Here is a 16,301-nt window from a genome sequence, read left to right on the forward strand (position 1 = left end):
CCAGTGAATGAGAAGTTCTCGGCGTTGCATTGCTTGGCACTTGAATTTTTTTATGGCCTCTTTTTAATTGATGTGACATACATATACATGTAAATACAACCTGCTCAGTCTGCATAATGTTGTTTTATGTATGTATTCATGGCTAAGCCAGCCTCCCTCACCAGACTCCTTCATAGCACATCCAATCTGTCTACCCAGCCAGATGCTGCACGTCCTCCAGGATCTAGCTTGTCAGTCTGCCTGATCATCCCCTCCATGCACCCTCCAAACCCCCAGATCTAGCCCAGGCTCCACATCTAGCACCCTGACATAGTCTAGCCACTCTTGACTACACAATGGCCAACCTCTAGGCTCCACCAGGCCCCACCCTCCCTTCCCAGGTCCCACAGGCTCCTCCCATGCCACATCCATTTGGGATTGGGTAACTGTCTTAGTTACTTTTCTCTTGACACAACAGAACACCACGACCAAGAAAACTTATAAAAGAAAGTATTTAATATGGAGATCATGATTTGAGAGGGTTAGAGCCCATGACAGTCATGGTGGGGAGCATGTCGGCAGGCAGGCAGGCGTGGTACTGGAGCAGTAGCTGAGAGCTCACACCTGACCTGCAAGCATGAGGAGGGGTGGGGGTGGGGCACTAACCGGAAGTGTCCTGGGCTTTTGAAACCTCAAAGCCCATCCACAGTGACACACCTCCTCCAATAAGACCGCGGCTCCTAAACCTTCCCAAACAGTTCCACTAACTGGGGACCAAACATTCAGAAATGTGAGCCTATAGAGGTCATTGTCATTCAAACCACCACATCAACCAATTGGTGTGCTCTTCCCTGGGGAAGACTATTCCTTCCACTCCCAGCATCCCTTAGTTGCCTGTAGCTCTTTGTGCAGGGTGGAGGCCTCATGAGTCACCCTTCCCCATCCACACTGGCGTCCTTGCTCAGATTGTGAATTTTAACAAAGCTCCTGGAAGGGCCTCAAGTTTGGGCAGAAATCATGCTCTAACATCCTCTCACTTTCAGAAAACTGACTGTGGAGCACTCTCTGAGCTTCTGAGACCCAAGCAGGGGATTCCAGCCTGGGATTCACTCCCCATATGTGCTTAGTAGGGGGAGGTTCTAGGTGAGGAAGAATCCTGGGATTCCTGACTGTGAGGCCCTTACAGGCCTGAACACCACAATGTGTCCCCAGAAGCCAGAGGTGTACAGCATGCCTGGGTCTTTGGCATGCAGCAGGGGCATAGATGTCCATTTTTGTGGACTCCAGTCCCCAAACAGATGAAATGGAGCTCTGCCTCAGGCTAAGCTGGATCTTCACTATGAGATTTAGAGAAGGAATTTCTTCTCCAACGTGCCAGTTAGGCACCCAGGCCCAGCTCCCAGCAGACTGCACACGCCAAATCAATTGAGTCACAGATATAATTAATTTAATGCACTTAAACGATTTTCTGTATAGTAAACATGCTGAACGAGGGTGACCCAGAATAAAGTGACTGCCTGAGAAACGCGGACCGTGAGAGCAATGGAAACGCTTCAGCGAACGCCAAGTGCTTCAATCTCTTTCCACTTGTTCCCTTCTTCCAGCTCCTCACCAAAGGCTGAACTTGGCCTTCTGCAGCCTCCCTGGGCCACAAAGACACTTTGTACTGTGTTGAAAGATATCGTATTTTCAGCAATCCAAAGATAATTTTAATGAGACCTGTCTGCAACCCAGAGCCAGGTGCATCCTAACATGCAGTAAAGGGACAAGTGGAAGCTAGAACCAGGGCCAAACAGATTCTCTTTGCAGCCTTTCTTGGCTGAAGGGGACTCGCGGGGGCTGCAGGGACAGTGGGTGGGGTTGGTGGAGGCATGGTGGGCCTGCCTGCAGTTGGGGCTCTGCCAAGTGTTGGTGCTGGAGACCCCGAGGGAGTCATACCCCCCTCTTAGATCAGTGTCCCTGATAACATGAGGGGGTTGGCTCTGCGGAGTTTTAAGAGTGTGTACAGGTCTGCCATTTGCTGAATTATGACTCAGACTGGTGCAGGTGTCAAGGAATTTCCCATTAGTAAGAAATTCATCTTCGGGCCCTGGAAAGCATTTTAGCCCGTCTTAGCTAATTGCTCATCAAGTAGTGATTATTTGGCTTAGATGACAGGGTACACTTTGCAGGGGTTATAAATGAGCTCCTGCGAAGCCGCGCCAGGCGTCGGGCGCCAGGCAAAGGGCTGGCCTCTGGGCTTAGAGATGCAGCCGAAGGCTTCGGCGGTGCTCCATCAGCCAGGCAGCACTGCGTGTCATGAACGCACCCACCAACAAGAAGCAAAGCGGAGGACAGGTGAACAGCCCTGCCCATCCTTCCTCTCCCAGGGCGAGCAGAGAATATGTACAGGGAGGGGAGCAGACCCGAGTGTTGTGACTGGCAGGGGAGGCTGTGGGGAGAGGTTTTAACCCAGAAGTTCATATACCCCAGGCTAGATCTGAACTTGGTATGTAGCCAGGAATGACCTCAAACTTTTGGTCCTTCTGCCACTAACCCCCTGGTGTTGTGATTACAGGTCTGTGCCACTATGTGTGACAGATGTGATGCTGAGGTTTGAACTTGAGGCTTTATTCACATTGGGTGAACACTGTACCAACTGAGCCTCACCCCCAGGCTGAGAAACCCTCTTTCTTTCAACATGTTTCAGGCTCTCCCTATGTAGCTTAGGCTCGTCTCAAGTTCGAAATCCTCCTACCGCCACCCCCTAAGTGCTTGGGTTACAGCTATGTGCCACCGTGCCTGGATTTTAGTAAGTTTGATATGACGGGTCTGAGTGTGTTTATGAGGTGCTCTGAGGATAAAGGCACAGTGTGAGGAAAGCGGCTACAGCTTCCAGTCTGAATCTAGGCTGCGCTGTAAAAACCGTGCTTGGCCAACAACTGCACAGAGCCTTCACATCTGAATGTGGGAGGGGATGTCTGCATTTAGATCCTTCTACCTATGGATTTTGGAAACCTACTTCCCTTCAGCAAACTCAGAGCTTCCCCTCCAGCGGGGGAGTGGCTGCTGAGCCACTGCATTAGAATCATCTGGCGGGTTGGTTAAGGACCTGGGGTCTAGAAACTCAGTCAATGAATCTAACAAATGCTCGAGTGAGGCTGACCACACCCAGACTGGCTGGCCCGGGAGAATCCTTTGCTTGTCACTCTCGAGTTGAGTCCTAACTTACCTCCCCAGCCCTGCTGCCATCCCCCCACTCAAAGTTCTGTCTCAGATGACTGTACCCCCCCCCCCCAACCAATCCCCACCTTCCCTCTTACTCAGCTTCCACCTGGCCAGCCAGCCTTGAGTGCCTTAGTGCTTGTATACTCCTCAAGGCCAAGCTCAAATGCTGCCTCTTCTGAGACGCCTTCCCTGAATTTTCCACAAACGTCAAGGACATCCTTGTAGGCTGGTGGAGTTCTCTCCTGTGCCAAATGCTTTTAACTTTTCCATGCCAGCTTTGTTCAGGTCCCACCCCTGTATCTACACTACTGCACACACTCTCAGCTCCTACAAGACCTGCCTGCCACACCGCCAGCAGCTGAAAACATCTTCCAAACCCAATGTTTAAGAAATCCATCAATCCTCTCTTCTCATTGTACAACCCCATGGTGGACCGATCTCTAATCGATTCTGAATTCAATGACATAGGACAGCACTTAGACCATTCACTCCCTGCCCCACTTCAGGCAAAGTTCCTGTATTTGCTAGGAAGCCAAGAGGCCGACAGAATACCAAGAGACGCCCTACAATTATGTCCATCTCCAGAAGGCAGTGCTGTGCAGCCACGAAGACCTAGACCCACACCCAAGTCCCAGCTCCTTCTCTGGTTGGCTGTCCAAGTCAAAGGTCTGAGCTCAGGGCTGCTCATTTTAACAGGTATAGTACAGCATTTGCTCTCATGCGGCATAAAGACACAACAGGACCATTAAGGACAGTAGCAAGAGTTGGCATTTCTTGGATTCCAGCACTGGACATACATGATGGGTAGGAGCTATACAATGTCCAGGATCCAGGGATGGCATGGAGCCCCTCGGTGAGTGTTCGGGAACTATTGAGTATTATCAGTGCTAATTTCCCAATGTGCATGCAAGGCATGTATTACCATCTGCATTTCCCCAGAGAAACACTTGAGCTCAGATCGGATAATCCCCTCAATCAATATTAGCAGGTGCCACACAAAGGACTTTTATCGTCCTGGACTGGGGATTGGGGAGCAAGGCCCTGGGAATGTTGGGCAATCATTCAGCCCCAGAGCCATGTCCTCGGGACTCCTTTTTACTTTCAGTTTTGCAATGGTCTCACTGAGCTGGTCAGGCTGGCCTTGAACTTACTCTGTAAGGCAGGCAGGTCTTGAACTTGAGACCTTCTTACCCCAGCCTCTCAAATAGCTGGGATTACAGGGCTGCACCTCCAGGCCCAACGCAAAGACTCATCTTTGTTAACTACTTTACAAACAGAGGCATTGTTTCCATTTTGTGAATGAAAAGCCTGAAGTTCAAGGTCACTAATAAGTAAAGACACAGGATTTGAACCTGAATTTGGCCCACCCCACCCACAGGGTGGTAGAGTGCACCTACCCTTGCAGACACCTATCCTTTCTGATTGGTGAGTCATGAAGGCATTTCCCCTGTGAAAGAGCCTACCCATCCCACACCTCCTTTCAGTGTTCCCAGGGAGTTCCTTCAGTTACCCAGAGAAGAAAGCACACAATGACAGGTGCCTAGCAGCCCCTCTTTTGGCCTTGCATGACCCCCAGGGCACTAAGGAAACAGCCCATGAGGCTTGGGAACTGACCGTGACGCCGAAGAAGTTGGTTTCATTCATGGCGTTGAGGATGATCCTGCCCAGCGTGTGGTCTGTGTAGTTGAAGTCCTGGATCCGCTGGTGCCTGCTGCTGGCATGCAGTGTCTCCATGGCCCTCTGCAGAGTCTTGGCGATGACCCAGATGCCATCGTAGGCGTACCCATGGAACTTGCTGGGCCCCACGCCTGAGCGCTTGCTGTTGTATTCTCTTTCGTATTGCTGTGGAGTCTAGAAGAGCAATGGGGTGGGGGACATCAAGTTACAGCAGGGACACCAGGCACACTCCTACTCTTCAGAGTCCACTGTGTGTCCATCACAGTGCTAGGCTCGCTGTCCATCCCATCATTTAATTCCACAGTGATTTCCTAAGGTGGCAGCCATTACTGTCTCCATTTTACAGAAGTGGACCCTGACTTGTTTAGGTCACAGAGTCAGTGAGTGACAGGGCTGATCTAGCCCTGCCTGTCTGGAAGACTAAACAGAGGGTATAATACACCCTAACCATGGAAACCACCTCCCCTCTGCCCCACATGTTTGCAGGGCCTGGGTCTGGAGAACTCCTGGGCCCACTTACCAAGCTTAGAAAGTGAAGATACAGGTCAACAAAACATTCAGTTAATTATTTTCAGTTTCCTACCAAAATAAACACACCTTCCAAATGATCTGAAAGGCAGGGTTTGAGCTCAGCACTGGGGACTCTTCAGAGCTTCTGGCCAGACCATGCATGAGGAAAGCCAGCCTGGCTGGGCAGTCCAGCCCCTCCAGGCCCTCCAGTCCCTCCAGCCCCCCAGCCCCTCCAGCCAGCAGCTCATGGGCTCTCTCTGTCCTTTGCCCTCAGCCTCAGGGACCTCTGAACTGCCTGAGAGATGGTCATCCCTATAACTGGAGCCAAGAAAGGCCACAGGTCCCTAGGCTCTGGAAATGGCTCTAGGACATGGGCAAGGAATTCAGAGCATGGGCTAGAAGATGTGTCCAACATTTTACCTTCTGATGGGATACTGCCATCTATGAAGTTCATAGTCCAGAGCCATGTGTGATTGAGGCACAAAAAAATATTGCAAAACCTCTCAGTGCATTAAGCTTCTGACTGATTCTGTGTTGGGCTGCATTCACAGCTGTCCTTGGCTGCATGCAGGCTGGATATGCCAGGCTGAGATTCTAGAAGGTTCTAGTTCTGTATTCATAGCCCTGTGGATTCTGAGCCCTGCAGGACCCTAGGTCCTGAGGCAGACCCAAACAAGGGTAATCTGTGCCTTCTACTTGTCCCTTGAAAGCTCCACAGGTCTGTGAATAGCTCGACACTGAACCAACCACGGATTGTCCCCTACTCCTTGCTGAATTTTATAAAAGAATCCACTGGTGATATTAACATCTTGATTGGCCACAAAGTCCTGAAATCGTTCTTTTACTCCAGTGTCTGAGTTTGTCCTTCCATATGATGTCACCGGGTAAACTTTGACCTCAGCCTCTCCATAGACCTTTCTCAAATTCTTTCCGACCTCTTCAGCAGGAAACGTTATCACAGCCATCTGGGAAAACCCTTTGAGGGACCAAACCACACAGAAACCATGGATTCCTTGTCAGTTTACACTCAGAAAGTCCCTTAGAGACGCCCTCGCCGCCCCCCCCCCAAGTACAGCCTGAGGGGCCGAGAGTTGCAGAGGTTGGTACAAGTGTGTGAGGATGTGTGTGAAGTTGGATGGGCCCCCATCCTATTGCTTCTCACTGGCCATGAGGTTATTGTTCATTGGAAGCTTGCACAACTCTCCCTGGCCAGTAGGCAGGAAAGGTGGATCTGCACAATCAAAGGTCAAGGGCTTTTACAAGCATGGAGTCCACCACACCAAGAAGTAGGATCTCTGGTAGAGTCAGCCAGACGGGTGTCTAGGACCCCAGACCAGGTACCTCCAGCTGTGGCCCTGCAGGATTTCTGTCTGTTCAAGTGGAGCATGTCCAGCATGAGCCCATGGTCCTCCCTCTAGTCTCAGGCTCTTCAGGAAGCCCAGAATGTCTCTACCTGTCACTCATCTTCAGCTATCAGTTCCCTATTTCTCTCCCCAAACCCAAGCAGAACTGATTTCGATTCCCGGGCCACCAGGCCTTTGGGCCAGCTTAGCTTCTGCATCCACACCCCACACAGGGAATCACCTCACATCCCTGTGTGCCAGCACCTTCTCTGGCCAAGTTCCCTCCTCCTGGGGAGCTATCCAGTGTGAGGTTCTCTCTCTTCTTCTAGCCTTCCAGGTGCCTAGATGATGGAGTTTCCTTGTGCCCCAGGGGTTTTGCACTGGTTGTGTCCATCAGAAGATCCCCCAACTGGGAGTGCTGCACAGCCATAGCATCATGTCACGGGAACAGCCCTCCTGAGCCGGAGACTCTAGTCTTTCTAGCACTTCCTACTCCTGTGTGGTCTGTTGTTTGGCCTCTGTTTTTGTGTGCTAGTACTGTATAAGGACATAGGCCAAGACATAGGGTGCTTCAGTCACTGAGTGGTCCCCAGAATCACATGATACACACATGGGACTCAGATGTGCTGTCTGCTAAATGCAGGGACATGCCATGTACACACCACAGGCTAAATGCAGGGACACACCTATGCACATACCACAGGGCTAAATGCAGGGACATACCTGTGCACACACCACAGGCTAAATGCAGGGACACACCTGTGCACACACCACGGGGATAAATGCAGGGACACACCTATGCACACACCATGGGGATAAATGATACTTCCTGATACTGAAATGCTCCATGCCCCTGTGTATGAAGGCATCCGTTTCCCAGCTTCCTCAATAACAGGTATTTTAATGAAAAACATTGTCAGTTTGCCAAGAAAAAGTATTCTCTTAATTTGCATTTTTCTTTCTAGTAGAATGAGCTCCTTTCAAATATTGACGAAAAGTTGTTTTTACTTCTGAGGTAAATTTCTTCTTTACACCACATTGCTGCTGTGATGGCCTGATCTTTCAGTCAATTGTTTTAAATCATCTTGCTGTTTTCCCCGTTTTTTATTGCTTGGTTCTGTGTGTGTGTGTGTGTGTGTGTGTGTGTGTGTGTGCACATGTGCATGCACACTCATCGGTACTGCAGGAATGTTTTCTGAGTATCGATCTTCAGGCAGGCATTCTACCACAGCGACACCCACACCGCTCCATCCGGCCACACTCTCAGGTCTTGGGTTTACAAGCCTCTTATCTCATCCTCCCAAGTAGCTGGGGCTACAGGCCTGGACTATCATACACCGATTATTTTAATTTTTCAGTGTGATTTGGGTCTACGAGATGGTTAGTGTTAATTGTCAGCATGACAAAATCTAGAATCACCTGACAAATGTGCCTCTGGGCAGGCCTGAGGGGGTGTGGGAGGAGCATCCATCTTAGCTGGGGTGGGAGCACTCCCTGGACTGTATAACATGGAGAGGGCAAGCTGAGCGTGTGTCCGTCACTCTCTTCTCCTGACTGCAATGTGATGTGGCAGCTGCTTCAGGCTCCTGCTGCTGTGACTCCCCACTGTGACTCCTGGGACTGTGACCTGGGACTGTGGGCCAAGATAAACCCTTTTCCTCTAAGTGGCTTTCGTCGGGCTATTTTTTCACAGTAACTGGAAGAGAAACTAAGATTCTCTATTCTGTTTGTTAATTTAGCTCTTGGATATTTTTAAAGTATGTAAAAGCTGCCTAGATGTGCATTCCTCTATTATTATTATTATTATTATTATTATTATTATTATTATTATCACCATCATCATCATCATCACTATTTTTTTTATTGAGGCAGGGTTTCTCTGTGTAGCCTTGGCTATCCTGGAACTCGAAAGCATAAGAGGAATGAGACCCTCTGACTCCTGTCTTTCTGACTTTCCTCCCTACATGTGTTCTCTGATACACATGAAGGCACTGGAAGGTGGGGTGCCTGGGTCAGCTTCCTGTGACTATAACATGACATCGGTCAGCTTCCTATGACTATAACATGACATCTGAGCTCATAACCTTCAGGAAAGAAATGTTCCTTTTGCTTCAGTTTGGAAGTTTCAGCTGGCGATTGGCAGGCCCCACTTTTGTTTTGTGGTGAGGTAGCTCATCAGGTGGAGAGGGACCATGGTCAACAAAGCCACTAACCTCATGAACCAGGGAGCAAGGAGGAAGAGGATAGGACCTGTGTCCTACAATTCCCTTCCAGGGCAGGTCTCCAGGGACCTAACGATTTCCTACTAGGTCCCGAAGGTTCTATGACTTACCGATAGTACCCTCCCGGGGACAAAGCCTTTAACACGTGGCCTTTGGGGACATGTGTGTAGACCATGGCAGTATCCATCTAGAATTCCATTTAGTCTATCCAATGGGTCAGTCAGATGATATGTTTAGACAGCACCCTAAGCTGTCTGGGATCCTTTAAAAGTCAGAGGCTGTTACAGTTCGGACAGAAAATGTCCCCATTCATTCACGGACTTTGACGCTCGGTCCCCGGATGGCAGCTCTGTTTGGGGAGGCTGTGGAAACTGTGGGAGGTGGGGCTTCTCTGGAGGAAGTGAATGGGTAGGAGGTGGGCTTTGTGGGTTACAGCTTTGCCCACTTCCAATCCAAGTCTCTCTCTGTGTTTCCTGGTTGGCAGCCAAAATGTGAACAAGCAAGACCACAGGCCCCACCACCACAGCCACAAGGCCCCTGGCTGCAATGCTTCCCTACCATGATGGACTGTCTCCCCTCAAATTGTCAGACAAGATAGGTCTCCCTCCTTCAGCTGCTTCTTGTCAGGTATGTGGTCACAGCAATCAACAGTGACCACTGCAGGGTGGGTGGAGGCCTGAGGTGAACAGGCCCAGGATGGCCTCCACAGGAGGTCACTGCCTGCATAGTTTAACTTTCTTGATGTGTGTGTGTGTGTGTGTGTGTGTGTGTGTGTGTGTGTGTATATTTATGCTTGTGTGTCTGTGCACCTGTGTGTGAGGACCATAAAAGGACTGAGATCATATAACTTATTTGATTTGGCCTTGGGCCCAACACAAGCCTCTATGTCGACTTTTTACATGAGTCACTTACAAATCTTGATTTTTTTCTACTTTAGTTGTTCTGGGTGATGAGGAGCAGGAGCATGGTTTCGGGGACGAAGGATCGGGCTGTCCACAGTGTTTCTGTGAGCAGAGGCTTGGGATAGGACTGGGTGTATGTCTTTTTTTATTTTTTGGGTGTATGTCTTGCTGGTTTCTTACTATGTCACATTCCAGGCCATTTACCATCCCTCCCAAGTGATGCCAAGCCATCCCGAGGACAAGTTCTCACGATTGCCAGAGACAAGGAATAGCCGCCCTAAAGCTGGTCCCTACTGTTAAGCTGCCAAGGAGTCCTAGCCATTGTTCTTCTAGAGGTTACGTTTATCACAAGGTGCCAGAAGTTTCTGAGAAATAACTTTTCATAGATGGTTCCCCTTAATCACAAGCTGGATTTCAGTGTTTTGAGAGGCCGTTTTTAGGGCTTGGAATATAGTTTCCCTCTGAAAATGTGTTATACGGAGTGGTTGAGCTCCCAGGCTAGCCTGCAGGGGCTTGCAAAGCTCCTGGCTCAATGCTGTGAGTTTGTGATTCCAGCACAACCATGCTGGCATGGCTAATACAGATCGTCTGCTTGACAGGATGTAGGCTCACCCGCGTTTATAGGGGAGTTTCTAAATTGGGTTAACCGGGGTGGGAAGTGGGCGGCACCATGCCATGGGCTGGGGTCCTGGACTGAGTAAAAAGGAGGAAGTGAGCTGAGCGCCAGTGTTCATCTCTGTCTGCTTCCTGGCTGCAGATGCAATGTGAACGGCTGCCTTAAACTCCTGTTACCATGACCACCCTGCTGGGATGGACCGACCCGGAACTGTGAGCCACAGAAGCCGTCCTCTTCCTTCCTTCCTCAAGTTGGTGTTGTCACGGATTGCTTCCTGGGAGAATCAGGCCTTGCTGACAGAAGAGACGGGGACAAGGACGTCCCCTCTTTCATGCTCCGCTGCCTATCTCCCCTGGGAGACATTTGGTTCACAGGGCTTCACTGGCGTACTTCCTACACTGGTTCCTACACTACAGTGAAGCTGGTCCCTGGGGTGGCTTGTTAAATGTGAATTCTACGGCTGCCTGTGTTTCCATGTCAGTGAGAGAGGCCAGTCAGATGTGTGCAGTTTTTAAAAATCTCAGCTTTGAAACATGCACAAACTATGGAGGCCCCCCTACAAATGTTATTAGGACTTCACAATAGAAAGTTCCCGGTATTTTCTGAGTCCCTTTCTAGTTGAGGTGGTTCCAGGTTCAAAGGTGGCATCTATCTCCCTGTAACTCTCCTTCAGCAAGCTACACGACCTTGCAGAGCCACTGGAAACATGTCTGTTCCTTCCTCCAGTGCTGTTCTCCTACCAAGCTAAATAGTTTCCGTTTGGACTTCTAGGGTTGTGATGAAAAACTCCTGTCAGACCAAAGAGCCTACGGAAGAGCCCACACAAAGAACAGAGAACAACATGCAGTACAAGAACAGCTTCTTAAAACAAAGAACACCTCTTCAGATATCAGAAAGCAAGTGGGGTTCAGGGTGGTGGCACACGCCTAGGATCCCAGCATGCAGGAGGCTGAGGCAGGAAAGTTATGAGTTCAAGGTCAGCCTGGGCAGCACAGCCAAGACTATCTCGAAAAAGGAGAAAGAAAGAAAGAAAGAAAGAAAGAAAGAAAGAAAGAAAGAAAGAAAGAAGGAAGGAAGGAAGGAAGGAAGGAAGGAAGGAAGGAGAGAGAGAGAAAGGAAGGAAGGAAGGAAGAAAGAAAGAAAGAAAGAAAGAAAGAAAGAAAGAAAGAAAGGAAAGAAGGAAGGAAGGAAGAGGCAAGCAATCAGGTTAGCTGGGACCCTAGGGACCACGTTTCATGGAGAGATGCTTTGAGATGGACGCGACTCCTTGCTGAGGTGCTGGTGGGTTTGCGAGCCAGAAGTTGTCCAGCTAAGGCTAGAACAGGTAGCATTTGGTAAGGCCTTTTGGCAATCCCCTGTTAGAAGCCAGAGGCTGCATGTCAGGGCTACCCAGGCAGTCAGATGTGAATCATGAGGCTGACATGACAAGAAACATTTTCACTTAAAATATTTCATAGCTAAGCTGCATAAAGCAAGGGGCCACAAAACAAGGAAAAAGCACCAGGAGAAGAGAGAGAACCTATTTGGAGTCCAGGGTCAGTCAATACCTCAGGGTTTCCGATGAGAATGCCGAAGGGCTGACCAGTGGGAATAAGAACAGTTAAAACAGATTGGGTCTTGCAAAGCCAAAGCCAATCTTGGAACCATCACCACCCCCAACTATATTAAAAGTAAAGTTTTTTTCCCCTCACTGAAGAGAAAGATGGCAGTGTCCGGATCTGTTGCAATCTCTCTCATGCATTGAGTCATCGAAGTCTATCAGTTATGACCAGAGATATTATAGGAAAGGAGGGGGTATTATAAATAATCACACAAGGAACCGAAATCATGAAGTTATGAGACTTGGACTTTAAAACTCGCAAGGCTTCTGTATTCAAGCAAACAGATGAAAAGATGTAAAACATCACCAAGGAGCTGAAGGCTACAGAAGAAGAAAAGTAAACAGGAGAAAGCTGAAATTCTGAAGACGTAAAAGACTTGATGGTGGGGGCAGCAGTGGTTGAGCAGCAGAAAGCAGACAGGTGAAACAATATAGTCTAGCAGTGAATGTTCAGGGGTATGGCAAGGAAAGGTCATGAGAAATGCAGGAATGTACTGGAAACACTTATCATGGGTACAATCATTGTCTTGAAAGGTAAGGAAAAGAGAAGGAAAACGGAAATGGATAGACCTGGAATTTCCCTCCCAACACTCCAGCTCAGGGAGTCATGAAGTCCTCTGAAGCCCTGTGGAGTCTAATAAAGAAAAGCACACACATGTACATGCACACATCACCTGATCAAAGGACAAAAAAAATAACAGTTGAAGATCAAAGTCAAAACAAAATCCTTTTTGTTTGTTTGTTCTGTGTAGCCCTGGCTGTCCTGGAACTCACTCTGTTGATCAGGCTGACCTCAAACTCACAGAGATCCTCCTGCCTCTGCCTCCCGAGTGCTGAGATTAAAGGCGTGCACCACCACCGTCTGGCTTCAAAACAAATCTTAACAGTAGCTAGACAGAAGAGACACATCACTGTTAAAAGGTCAATGTGTGATAGTTGGTTTACCAGAAATAATGGAAGCCAGGAGACAGTGATGACGTAAAGCAGGAAAGGAACAGCAAATGAACCAGAGGCTACCCCGGCTAAGAAAGCACTCTGTAGGGACTACCCTGGGCTATAAGAAAGCACTCTGTAGAGACTACCCTGGGCTAAGAAAGCACTCTGTAGAGACTACCTTGGGCTAAGAAAGCACTCTGTAGGGGATACCCTGGGCTAAGGAAGCACTCTGTAGAGACTACCTTGGGCTAAGAAAGCACTCTGTAGAGACTACCTTGGGCTAAGAAAGCACTCTGTAGGGACTACCCTGGGCTAAGAAAGCACTCTGTAGAGACTACCCTGGGCTAAGAAAGCACTCTGTAGAGACTACCTTGGGCTAAGAAAGCACGCTGTAGGGGATACCCTGGGCTAAGGAAGCACTCTGTGGGGCTACCCTGGGCTAAGAAAGCACTCTGAATTAAAGGTGAAACAAAGGACACTTACCATGACTAGGAGTGGGGAGAATGCATCTGGTAGATGATAGCTAAAAAAAGGTTCTCCAGGCAGAAAGAGAACAGCCCTAAACAGAACAGAAACGCTGCAAGGACATGTGTGTAGGAGAGCACACACAGTGAAAACCAACATCTGGCTAAGAACATTCTAGAAGATCTGAATGAAGGTTAGAGATTGTGGACTCACACCCGCACATACCAGGCTTTGTTTTACAACTTTAGTGATCGAGATGATGTGACAGCGGCACAAAGACAGACAGACCATGGAAGACAGTGGACAGTACAGAGATGGGGCCACACTGTGCAGGTGCTAGATGCGTGACCAAAGTCATGCAGCATGGCTTGGGAGGAGGGCAGCAACAGCCCTTTCAATAAATGGTCCCATCAATTACTTGTCATATGGAAAACAAAACAAATACTGATTTTTACTTTAGATGTCCATATAATCATTTTCACGGACATCTGATGTTTAACATGATACATAATAAAAGTAAAGGATAAGGCAGAAGGCCTTATCTAACGGCCTAACTGGGTGAGGGGGTGCAAAACGCTTAGACAAGACAGGACACTGAACACCTAGGGAGCTGAACTGCGTTACAGTGAAGAATTCCTACCCATCAAAGACACCAAGAGAGTGAGAGCTAAGTCACAGAGTGGGGGGAGAGAAGGTCCCACATAGACTTCTCAAGGCTCCTCAGGTAGAACACAGACGAGATTTCTACCCTTGGGCCACTAGTGAGCAAGGGAAAAACACAAGAACAAGTCAACCACAACCAGGTAGGGACTCCAGTAGAAAAGCAGGTGAAAGACCCAAAAGGCAATTACAAAAGAGGCTAAAAAACAACCAAAAAGACAGGAAGGGGCATGTGGTGAGAGCGTGGTAAGACCGCTTGCTGTGCAAGCGCAAGGACCTGAGCTGGATCCCCAGGATCGTAAAACTCCAGTGTGGTGACACCTACTTGTAATCCCAGCCCTGGGAAGGCAGAGACGGGCAGTCCGGCTGGCCAGCTGGTCTACCCTATTTGGTGAACCCTGGTCCCACAGGACACCCTGCCTCAAAGGAGGTGAATGACATTCCTGAAGAATGCCACCTGAGATTGTCCCCTTGCCTCCGCATGCACACACATGCACATGCGTGCACACACATTAAAAAAAGATGAGAAAACGTCCAATTTCATCAGCAGTCAGGGACGTGCAAAGCAAAACTAAAATGGGATGCCACGTCCCACCTACTAGCTTGGCTAAAATTAAAGAGCTGACAGCACCAAGTGCTGACAAACCTGTGCGCAGAGTGGAAGTCCCCCTCACTGCTGGTGGGCGTGCAAGTTAGTGGACCCACTTTAGAAAGCTGCTTGGCAGTGTCTGCGAGAGCCAACAGATGCCCATTCTGTGACTCAGAACTTCCACCAGACTCCACACCCGAGATCGGGGCGAGCAGGCATCCATCACAACACAGCAGACACATAGGAGCAAGTCAGAAAAATGCACGCAAGAGCTCCACCCAGAGAAGCACAAAGCAGTTCTCACAAATGAGAGAAAAATGCAAAATCACAGGATTCCTAGACTGAACAACTATATGACTAACATGTCCATTTCCCAGACTTTGATTTACGATAACAACCAGAGTAGGTCTGTGTGCAAGGTGTGCAAACAGGGTTATCAAACAATACAAAAAGTTAAGAGCACTTTGCTGCAGGTGGGGGACATCAAAACCACACATCCACTCAGAGATGCACACTGAAAAGACTTCCCACACCAAGCCACCAAGAGGTCTGCTCAAAGTAAGATGGGGGGATTCGTAAGATCACACCACGGAATACTACGCAACACGGAACGTGGAACATCTTCGGTATCACTAACTCACATGTGTTACAGGAAAGAGGAAAGGTCCACAAGACCTTATGTATTCAAAGCCAAGAGCAGCTGTCTGTATGGCAAAGGATTCGGAGAGTGGCTGTCGTTGGTAGTGGTGTTGGCTGGGAAGAACATAAGGATAACTTCTGGTTGGCTTCCTTTCCATGTTTTGTGCTGTCCAGAAAATCTATAGCAGTCTTATTGCCCTTACCGCACAATTCTGGCTGTGAGCTCTTCCCTGTGAACCTCCTGCCTTAGGATTCAACCTTCTGTGTGTTGGGTACAGACTAAGACATTCCCACTGTGCTGCCCCATATGTCCTCACTAAGCTGTGGCAGAGACATCGTCACTAGTAGCGCAGGTAAGAGAAGAGGGAGGTTGAATGACTTCCCCTCTGCCGATCATAGGCTCACCATGTAACAGCAAAGAAGCTGTGACTTCCAGGAGATGGCTCATGCCTGTCTCCCGCAAATGTCACCTGTGGGCCTCCAGGACAGCCTCACTACGGGATCTGAGGCTTGGCTCCTGTCCCTAATCACGGTGTCTAGAGTTTCCTTTTCCTGCCACATGCCAAGGTGGCTGCCAGAGTGCTGGTGAACTCATTCAAACTCCAGCCAACACAGAAGATAGAATCACTCCCTGGTGGGCTTTCTGGAAGTCTGAGAACACTGATTTCATTGGCCATGTTAGAGCCCTGGCCACAGCTAGCCTGGGAAGCTAGAGAATGTCCATTTTTCAAAGGGTGGTCATCTACCCGCTTAAAGTCAGTGTGCTGTTACTGGGTACCAGGAGGAGGGGAGATAAGAATGTTGCTATGGACACAGCCACCTGCCTAGTCGGGATTCAGATCTAGCCAGTGTGTCTCCACAGGTCGACAATCTCTTCCCCCTGAGCCTGCCCCTCTGCCCTGCACTGCCTTCCACGGAAGGGGCCACCTAGACTGTAGGGAATGGGGCATCAGCAC

At 49.1% G+C, this 16,301-nt stretch overlaps 1 protein-coding gene across 1 annotated transcript in view; it reads right to left on the reverse strand.

Annotated features, from left to right (window-relative positions):
• Window positions 1-16,301, reverse strand: part of Gabbr2 (gamma-aminobutyric acid type B receptor subunit 2) — a 349,015-nt gene that overhangs the window by 128,584 nt on the left and 204,130 nt on the right. Inside the window, exon 7 of the mRNA XM_059254316.1 lies at window positions 4,801-5,037. Coding sequence (XP_059110299.1) covers window positions 4,801-5,037 — 237 coding nt within the window. The remainder of the gene's footprint in view (window positions 1-4,800; window positions 5,038-16,301) is intronic.

The sequence above is a fragment of the Peromyscus eremicus genome, chromosome 2, assembly GCF_949786415.1.
Source record: "Peromyscus eremicus chromosome 2, PerEre_H2_v1, whole genome shotgun sequence".
Lineage (NCBI taxonomy): Eukaryota > Metazoa > Chordata > Mammalia > Rodentia > Cricetidae > Peromyscus > Peromyscus eremicus.